The sequence below is a fragment of the Limulus polyphemus genome, unplaced genomic scaffold, assembly GCF_000517525.1.
Source record: "Limulus polyphemus unplaced genomic scaffold, Limulus_polyphemus-2.1.2 Scaffold1718, whole genome shotgun sequence".
Lineage (NCBI taxonomy): Eukaryota > Metazoa > Arthropoda > Merostomata > Xiphosura > Limulidae > Limulus > Limulus polyphemus.
The window spans coordinates 67,927-79,088 of record NW_013667328.1 but is presented as its reverse complement, the minus strand read 5'-3'; the positions used below and the strand labels follow the sequence as shown (position 1 = coordinate 79,088).

Sequence of the window (11,162 nt, the reverse complement as noted above, 5' to 3'; positions counted from 1 at the left end):
ATTAGGGAACTTGTATGATATCCATGGTTTTTAACGAAGCTGTAATAGCGAAATATTGAGATAATAAAGTTACATTCTGGAGATATAGGTCGTGATTTTATTTACGTTTATGAAAATGCCTCATAATAAACTCCAATTTGCGTTAAACAAAATTAAAAATAATAATCCCATTAGAATACTTTACGTATCATTTCCAGACTTTTTCATTGTGAAACAAAATATTAAGCTATCGGGGGATTCTGTGAAAGGAAAACTTTCTAAAATTTGCATGATTTTCATAACACCAAACACAAGATCCCTTTCATCTTCTAGAATGTTTTTGTAGAGTTTATGAATATCATTGACACCAGTACACTTTAGTCTGTGGACTACTTAGAGATATATACCATACGCCTAGATTATCTTACTGTTTAATTTTATTGTTAGGTTTATTAATGTATTTACGTAAATCAGCGTTATTAAAATGTAACAAGCCTACAGTCTGAGGAGAAGCTCTAAGTTCTGAGGGTTAAGAATTGGCTTTAGTTTACTAATTAACAAACTAAGATTCATAATTACTGACTGACTTCAGTTCCACAAAATAGCACAAGATTATCAGTTGTGTTAGTGACATTACATTTTTTTCAGATATGATCTATATAGCTTGACGGATTTTTCAATTTATTTTTGTAGGAGTTTAACAAACTAAGAAATTATTCAAACATGAGACCCAACTGATCTAATTTATATTATATCGAAAAGAGCTTATACCGTTAGAGCGAGGTAGTGTTTAAACTTTGTTTCTCTTATAAGTGTTAATTTTTTTTATTTAATTTCACATATGTGCTATCATTTAGTATATGGATAATCTTACTAACATAATCGTTTATTCAACATTTACATTTTATTCAAACTATCTGGTTTAGCCAAGTGTGGCCTAATGGATTAATGATGTTGATTATCTGCCTTTCGCCCCCAGTGGCACAGAGGTATGTCTGCGGACTTACAACGCTAGAATCCGGGTTTCGATACACGTGGTGGGCAGAGCACAGATAGTCCACTGTGTAGCTTTGTGCTCAACTACAAACAAACAATATCTGCCTTTCTTGTTGTCTGTCATGGGGTTCAATATCATAATAGGGACAGCTCTGCGCTGATAGCCCTTGTTTAGCTTTGCGCGAACATTCTGGCTTCTTTATAACTAAATAAATATGTTTTCCAAGATCAGTAAAAAGATGACAAGGCAAGACTTTATGAAAAATTCTGACCAAAGTAGAAAGATATGGAAAAAACCTTTAGAGACGAAGATAAGTGTTAAACTACAACGTTCCTGGTACATGTCCAAAAGTTAAACGTGTGTAGTTTTTTTTCAGTATCATTAAACTCTTAAGAAGACAAATTTGTAATAGCATAATCTGCTTTATTAAAGAACAAACCTTGTTGAACGGAACTCATTTAATTTGTGAAACTGGCGTTTTGTTTTCTTCATGAAAGAATAATGTGTCCACTGTGGGGGATTCGAACCCAGGATTTTAGCACTTTTAGTTCATAAACTTTCCATTCACCCACTGGGGGCTTTTGAGAAGCTAAAAAAATAGTTGCTACAATTCTTGTCAACCAGGTTTTTCGAATAAATGACATCAAGTACTGGAAATGGATTTTCTAAAGCAAAGAAGGACTCCCTTAAATGCACATTCAAAGATTTAAGTAACTTTTAAAACTAATGCTACATTTTAAATACCGCATTTGGACGAACTTTTTTATTTAGCCTGAGTAATTCTGCGTGAAGAAACTTGAAAATTCAAAACACTACGATAATTAACTTGAAAAAACGTGCACTACTTTACAAATTCTAGATGAAGGAAATTCTAACAAGTATGTAAGCATGATTCTTCTGCTTTTAGTTTAAACCTGAATAGAACATTTATTATTTGAAAACTATGGCAGAACAAATATTTTCATACCCAAAATATTAACAAACACGTATTCTTAAACAGTGTTCATTTAAAAATATAATTCAACTACTATTCATAAACCCGAAAAATTTATAAACCTTTCCTATTATTCCGCAGTTTGAACTTAAGAGCAGAAAGACAGACTAGCCAAAGAGGGTGTAAATTCGGCCAGCTAATAAACTAGAAAAGACAGTTTGAAAAGCTTTAAAGTGGGGAAAAGAATTAAAATCTAATTAACTTGTTTTCTTTTGTTTTGCATTTAATGTAATAAAGAACAATAGTGAACACGAGATAATCTCAAATAAAACTAAACACAATACACCATAATAAAAAAAACGAAACAGAATTACCTACAGTTATAAATTAAATTGAACAGAAAGTAATACATTGTGATTAAGCCCATCTCCATTCATATGATAATACAAAATAAAACATTTAAAACTTCCAACTTCTTATAAGGTTAATATTAAAATTCACTACACGAGCTTTCGCTTTATTCCATAGTCATCATCAGGCATAATCCAGGTTCATTAGTGTAAGTATTACTAAAATGAAACAAGCTCGAGGAGAAGCGGAAATATCCATTTTGCAAAATTGACAATTGTGATATCGACTATACATTTGGTTTAAAATTGCCCCTTGCAGATTTTCTGTGACTAAATTCTCATGTATAGGTAGACAGCCAATTAGTGATGGAATCCACCATTTGCTTTCGCAAAGCAAGGACATGTGAATTTATGGTTGATAAACACCCGCTTATTCTTAGCAATGGTAAGCAATTTAAATACACATCTAACTTGGATCTGTGAATAAAATCTGGCGAAGATAGAAACTTAACCTATTTTTAATATATTGTAGAAATTGACACTATTAAGGTTAGTCTCTAAACTGAAGCCAATTTTATATCAGAAAAACTTTCGTTTCTACTGTTCCTCCAAATGTAAGCTTGTTCTAATTCGTTTCACTAACATCATTTACATACCGATGGGCTCCATCTGTTTTTGAAACACATATTTTCTAAGTTGTTTATGCGCCACATTGCTTGAAGATTTATGACTTTGTTGGTTACAGGATCCATAATGACATTTGCATCTGACTTTCACACACAAGTTAAATACAAACGCAATCAATATCGCAGTTAATCCATTAACTACCGCTGAGATTTCCTACGTCTTTCACATAGAAAATTAATGATTTCACCTTATTTATTAGTGTTTTTTACATTAAGTGTTATAGAAGGCAACAATATGTAAACAAGTTACTAATCTGAGTGTTAATGTTAACTTCATTATCTGGATACCAACATTTTTAAAACGAAAACCTAGAATTTACACCTATAATCTCTTCAAATCATCGTTTTTCTGTAAGCTACCATTACAGGCTCCTGATGTACAAAGTTTAAAGAGCATAAGTTAAGACTTTCACTATTATATATAAAACAACTTTTTCAGCATTACAACAACAACAGAAAAGACCGAATTACACCCTCTGATAACAGTTTAAAGAAAATAAAAAATAGCTTAATTATCAATACAAGACAAATCCTCTTTTAAACTTTAGAAATAATAAATAAAGAATGCATGAACATAACTCTTTTGATAATAAAAACGAAATAAACCCTTTACATAACATATATAAATAAACCATTTACATAATATATATAAATTAATAATAACAACACGAAAAAGAGAAGCATCTTTCACTTACAAATGCCCCCCAGTAGCACAGCGGTATGTCTGCAGACTTACAACGCTAGAAACTGGGTTTCGATACCCGTGGTGGGCAGAGCACAGATAGCCCATTGTGTAGCTTTGTGCATAATTACAATAAAATAAAAATAACTCTTTATGTGTGAAAATGGAAGAGAAATGAAATAAAATATAAAAAAATGATGCAGAGATACCTATATATTTGCTCCACAGTGGCTCAGCGGTAATACGGCAGGTTTACGACGCTAAAAATAAGGTTTCAATACGCGTGGTGGGAAGACCACAGATAGCCCATTGTGTAGTTTTGTGTTTAACAACAACCCAAACAAACTAAAATCTGTATCTTTATAACAATTTCTCTAAGATGCATAGAAGCATCTAACAATATACATTTACACTTATCCAGGGCAGGTACGAGTCTTTACATAAACTCCATCATCAGATCTTCCAACGTAGCAGTTCTCCATCGATTAATCACAGTGATCACCTTGATGGTTTCTCGGGGCTTAGGCTAGGGCCCTGTTGGTTTTGGTCAGCTCAGCCCTCACAAACTTCCTCTTTCAATCCTGTAGATGGTAGCAACGTCGTATCCTGAAGCGGTCCCCTTCCCTGTCAAATAGGGCCTAAGTCTCGGTTCACTGTGTGCTATCTCTTGGCAATGCCATTTAAGGATAGGGATCTGCAGAAGTGTGTTGTGATGACTTTGGGTGAAGTGGTCGGGGATCTATCCTCAGTTGTTGCTGGATCACCTCATGTAATCTCTTAGAGGATGGTGACTCGACCTCTATTGACACAAAGACACTTTTCTCTGCCTTTGGATTGGTCCTAGGGGCCAGTGATGTCACTGGGCCAGTTGATGAAGTGAAAGTGCTCTTGTTAATACTGAAGGACTCGTTGTCAACGTTGGTAGTTATGCGACTGGCGGCGAGGTCTTCACAGTTGTCTCATTCTTGTAAAACACAATCTATATTAATATCACCAACATAAAGTGTGTGTACTTGCATTGGACACTGAACAGTCGCTTTTACTGGACTGTAAAATTATTTTGGATGAGATTCTAAACTAAACTTCTTTGGTCGACATCGTGTACCAGACTGTTTAAACCGCATGTCCTCATGTTATCTGATTCAAAGATAATGTCAAACTTGCATATAACAATTACAGCTACCCACACGATTGTTCATTTTCATTCAAACATAAAAAGGTTGTAACATTAAGGCATCACCTGACCTACCTTTGGAGGACATTGTTGTCTGTGTTCATGCACAAAGTGCAGCTTTACAAGAATACCGCACAACACACAGGAAGACCAGGTGCTATATAAAGAGAATGACAAAGAAAAAAAGGTAGCTATAACAAAACCAACTTAACGACTCTCTTGACTATGCGTTGTGTGAAAACTGCACATACACAGAATAACCGATTAAGATCGAAAAAAATGTTATATTAAAATAAGAAGGCGGGAAACGCTCATATATCACACAAACACATCTTATTTAAAGTTAAAAAATCTTTGGTTGCTACCAATCTATCCAAAATGCCAAATTTGTAAAATTGAAACTTTATTCATGTTAAATAGATGAGAAGTGTTTTTTTTTTGTAATGTGATCTGTATGACCAATACCAAATTCCTTATATTCAAAAATGGCCTACACATTGCACGTGGGCATCTGCCACGATATAAAAGACTATTATTGATTTGTTGTGTTGTATGATTATTGTTATATTATTTCGTTTATTTTTCTAATTTTGATGTTGTGTTTTGCGTTTTTGACTCGCTGTTGTCGAGAATATAGAGCGTTACGTGGGAACTGAAAGTGAATATATTGATTTGAAACAAGTGTAATGCGTGCTGTTCATTCATCGTCATCTGTACCGTCAACAAGTCACAGACACCTACTGTATAAGAATCCACAAACACGAAAAACAACATAAATATTATAGAAACAAACGAAATAATATAACAATAATAACAGAACACAAAAATCAATAATAGTGTTTTATATCGTGACAGCATCCATATTGTGTAAGATTTCTTTTAAGGCTGCTGGTTATTTTAACAATTCTGTCCAGAGGATCGCGGCATCATTGGGCTATTCCTACATATTTCGTTTGCTTTTAGGTTTTGATAATCTAAGTATCACGTTTATTATTAAGGCTATATTTACATTTGAACAGACATAAATGCACGAGTTCACAGAAATAAATTAAAAACAAGTGCTATACTTTCTTTCTTCCCTTTTTTTTTTTTTTTTAGTTATATGGAGCAATCATCAAACGAAGTTATGCTCATTTGTGTTTCCTTCCCTCCTTCGTACCTTTTCATGATCATGTTGAAAATCAAAATCTCTTGCGCTGTTGGCAACACATATGCACGCACCCAAGTCGTACCTTGACATATTACTTGCTTATAGTAATTACTTGAAAACAAAACAACACCAAATGATCACAATAGAAGAAAAACCTGGAACCAGATTTGCGCAATTTTACAACACATTCCGAAACTTTGATTTTTTTTACCTTGAAATGAAGAATGAAAACAAACCCACCATAAAGTGTCTCAACACACTTCAGATGGTAAATATATATACCTGACAGAGCCTAGACAGTCTATGTTACCTGTTTAAAGATAATTAACCTGTACTACTTTGTTGTATTCCTTTTCATAAACCTAAATTAAGCCATCTTTTCTATTTATATAGCTTTCTTCTGTTATAGAAAATAATCAATCATGCAAACTGAAAAAATTAGTATTGCATAATTCGATCATTCATATGCGTCACAGTGTCGTCAAAAATTGAATGCGGATGCTCATCACTCAAACAAATTTGTTTGCGTCTTTGCAAACAGCTGGAGGTGGTATAGATAAAATTAAAGGTAGAAGTGTATTGTTACGTAAAACTCTTTATCACTAAGGTCCAAAATACTGCGCATACAAAAACATTCTCGTCATAAAAGTACAAGTCCCAGCTGTCAGATATCGGGAATAAAAATGCCTTCAGACCCAAATTCATTTTAAGTGTGATAAAACCTAAATATACTAAGCTTCGCAAACAATAAAGATAAAAGCACTCACTTATTCTATTTTGATGTTTTTTACCTACAAGTTTCTTTCACAATTAGAAAATAAGCAAAGCTACATAAATGCATGCAATTTATCTTCTGTTAATCAGAAAGGCTCGAGATTTTTATTTAATGTTAAATAACAGACGATACATCTTGCCCAAGAGAAAAATGCGACCGCTATGCCGTCTGGGTGTAAATTTTGTTGAATAATTTTCAAGACTTACATGTATGTAGGCCTAAGTTTATTCTAAGCATAATTTCTTTACTGTTTGGCAGAACTAATTAGTAGTCATAACAGACTGGCTTATAATTTAATTTTAAGGATCTAAATTAAGTTTATGACATTCATTTTAGAAATGTTAACAATACTTACAGTTAGGTATATTGTTTAGCGCCTAGTGTTCTTACATTACTTTTAGGCCTAGGATTAGATCGGCTATAACCGTCGCAAGTGTAAAATACAATGAGTGTGATTTAAGCTGGTTACTTGTTAGTATAATTTAGTAAAACTTCCAATTTGAACCTATTCTTGAGTGTATTTCTAGCTCAAACATGAAGTGTTTGAGCTAGAGATACACCCCTATTAGCCTACAACGTACAAATACTACAGTACAAGTACAATTTCCTTGATCTTACCTAGACTACAGTAGGTATTGGCTCTATTCATTCTGATGTTGTATGTATTGTCGGTACAGTAACAAATAAAATGAAATGCACTATTTACCTTTTAAAAGTTAAACGATCGAAACTGTTTCACGTGTTAATACTACTATTAAACATTAAAAATCTAAATGTTTTCCTTTTAATTCCCCAAATTTATCATCATTAAGTTCAAAACAACGCGCAGTTATTTTAGAAATGAGCGTAATGTATATTTATTAGAATAAAGTGTATAGTGCGTAACACAAAATGGTTCATAATGGTCCACAAAGCTAAACAATGGGTTATCTGTGCCATGCATAGTAAATTATGAATCATTATATTCATTCATTCACTTTAATGAAGATGTAGTAACTTTTTGTAAACATTTTTATAGCGTACAAACTGAAACACCCTTCAACTAACGGGAATGTTTAAACTTATTTAAAACAATGAAAGTTTAACAGCAGTCATATATTTCAAAGAAATAACCTGAACATAAACTATATCCAAGAATTTTCAAATTATAAAAAAGCTTCTTCATAAACAACATTTGCAGTTTGCTTTCCATCTAACAACAATTAAAGATTTTTAGGTGATCCCACTTTCGAATACCCTACATATTGAACATACGAAAAGCATGGTTTCATCCTTTGACCTTGAATCCCTTTAGAATATTCAGCATTGTCTAAAGCGACAATGTTGAATATTTTAAAGGGATTCAACATTTTCTAAAGCGACAATCTGCCAAGATTCTTTTGAGATTGACTTAGTAGGTTGGGAGTAATTGACCGACAGGCTTTAAAAAATAGAAATAAGGTTAAGTTCAATTGTGACCTCCTTAGGTCATTCCCCATAGTTCATAGTGTTCACATACAAATTTTGGTTCAGTAGGCTCGGAGTAGTGAGGGAGCAAACGAACACACATTTCGTCTTTATATATATAGATAACTTGTTTCATACTTTTTTCTGCTGATTTGAGCAGTATCGTTGACTTTCAGACGTTTTCTGATGAGCCAATTTTGACAAAATATACACAAAGGAATAGAGAAAAGTGCCATTTTACTTAAGTGATAAATCAATATGTACCAATAGATGGTGCATTCTATAAGCTAGATAAATATTCTTCATAGTCGTCTTCAATGACAGCTAACCAGTGCTAAAACACTGGAGTGATGATGTAACATCACGTGGTAATAAATAATCCAATAACGAATTACTTCGATAACTGATTATACCGGTAATATATTACGAGACAATAATTATGTTTTTAATGAAATTTAACTTAAACCTAATATTACTAATTACTAAGAGCAATAGAACTAAATTTAATTAAGCTTAGGCCTAACTTATCAGTTCACAGTACATAAACATGTAAATACAGATTATAATATCTTATGGCACAAAACTGAATTGCTGTTTAATTGTTCCTTTATTAAAAACTTAATTTTCTAGAATCACCAGAACTATGTAAACATTCAGATAACATTCTAAGTCGAGACTTTGATCCTTCAAATACTAATAAATATCTTGGTTTGATTATTCTAAAGCGAAGCTGTGACCACTGCGGAAAATCGAACCAACAAATTTTAGCATTGTAAATCCGTAGACTTACCGTTATCCCACAGGGTGACTAAACATTTTGGAACTCATTAAGGATTCCTTATTCTATTTTGTATCTAGAGCTTACATGTTTATGTTGTGGTTTGTTTGTTTGTTTGAATTTATGCACAAAGCTACACAATGGAATATCTGTGCTCTGCCCACCACGGGTATCGAAACCCGGTTTCTAGCGTTGTAAGTCCGCATTATGTTGTGGACTGTTATATCATGTGTTTTTCTCTTACCTTTTAATTTACTTAACATATTATATTATAACCATTGTTACGTGTCTAGAATTGTTCTTAAAGTATAATTGGAATTTTTTACCTATGTTAATAGACGTGCATATTTACCGTCTTGTTTATGTCTCTTGGCGTAATACCTGTATTAAAATCCTACGTTGCATGGTAATTCAATTTTACAAGACTACTAATTTTAGGCTTTGGATATATGATATGGTAAAATGAAATGCTTTGAAATATTTTCTTTGGTGTTTGTATTTGTTTCAGGTTATGTCTTACTGAAAACATAATCGAAACTTAACGATAACAGTCATAGCCCCATCTTTTTTTAATGTAGTTTTTATTCAGCTTGTATATCGCTGATGGGTTGTAGGAACTTACATTTAGAAATCGAGAATTTACGTTACTTCTAAATAACTCTCATAAGTTCCAGAAACGTCTAGTAATCCGTAATTTGTGTATTTGCATCATTAAATTTTGAAATATAAGTGTTACTAGAGTACCAGTTTCTTATCACTAACAATATCTAAGGGGTGACAGGTTGGATCCATGGCAGTAGCAAAAGATGATTCATAAAAAATATCTGAGCTCAATTACAAACCACTTCATTTATTGCAGCCTCTTCGCGGAATATTTTTACATATTCATCAGCTATTATACAAATCTGCAGTATAAAAAGAGTAAAATTTTAAATTTAAAAGCCAAAAAAAGCCTAGAATCTTATTTTTCTTTCTCGGCTATATTTATTATACTATCTGAGAAAACGACGAATTCGTTGGTAAACTGCACGCTATTTGGTTCAATCCCAAAGAACAATCAGTTAACATACTCATGGAAATAGAGCCTACTCAATGGTGGAAAAGGTAAATTTGGTCATACAAGTTCTAACTTGTAAGATGTATATACTTTAACTTCCTGAATTAGTGCCCGAGTTAGATTTCCACTAGAATCAGTGAAGAAAAATAAAAAAAGTTTGATGAAAACCAGATTCCGTACGCTGACAAGTAATTTTCTTCGAATGAAGAACTTAATGTTGCAATAAATCAATACAAAAGGAAATATTTATTTAATATATATATATCACGAAGTTATAGTACGCCGTACGGTTGAAATCAACCATCAGCTAAAATTTCACAAGTTACACTTGCAAACATGGTGTCAGGATATGCAACCTGCAGTGAAAAGACAATCCGGTTGATACACCCAGCACATAAAAAGGGATGGTTTGGTTTGCTGTGAATTACACGAGGGCTAGCCGTTCCTAATTTAGCAGTGAAATACTAGAGGTAAAGCAGCTTGTCATCACCACCCACCGTCAACTCTTGGGATACCTTTTTACTAACGAATAGTGGGATTGATCGAACTTTATAACACCTCCACGGTATTTTGAGAGACTTCGGATTATTGGATCCCTCATGCTAGCATAAATCATCATTGTTTAACTATTATTTAATAATTAAGGTATAAAAATTACTCACATGTAACTGATATTAATATTTACATTTGGTCATTAAAGGAGTATTTCCACGAACAGAGAAGAAAGAAAATGAACTTGGTCAGTATAAAATGGAAAAGAAGCCCGATGTGTGTGACAAAACACTAGGAAATGCTGTCGATGTGAGTGACCCGAAGTAAGTAAATCGTGATAGTAGGTTGGTTTTAGAGCTTCAGAAAGACCGTCGTTATTATTATCGAATTTATTTTTACTGATAATTTGTGCACAAGGATAGCATCATCAACATCTACATATACGAAGATCACGTGTGTAAGATTCAGTATAGTTAAGCTTGTTTGTTCTTGGAAATTCGCGCAAAGCCACTCGAGGGCTATCTACGTTAGCCGTCCCTAATTTTAAAGTGATGGACAAAAGGCAAGGCAGCTAATCAAACATCACCCATCGCCAACTCTTGGGCTAGTCTTTTATCGAAGAAAAGTGGGATTGACAATACATCTTACAGAAATATTACACA

At 33.1% G+C, this 11,162-nt stretch overlaps 1 protein-coding gene across 1 annotated transcript in view; it reads left to right on the top strand.

Moving 5' to 3' along the window:
- Positions 1–10,344: 10,344 nt before the first annotated feature.
- LOC111087088 overlaps positions 10,345–11,162 on the top strand; it is a 16,262-nt gene continuing 15,444 nt past the window's right edge. The window contains exons 1-2 of the mRNA XM_022392452.1: positions 10,345–10,420; positions 10,709–10,823. Of these exons, the coding sequence (XP_022248160.1) occupies positions 10,345–10,420; positions 10,709–10,823 (191 nt within the window). The remainder of the gene's footprint in view (positions 10,421–10,708; positions 10,824–11,162) is intronic.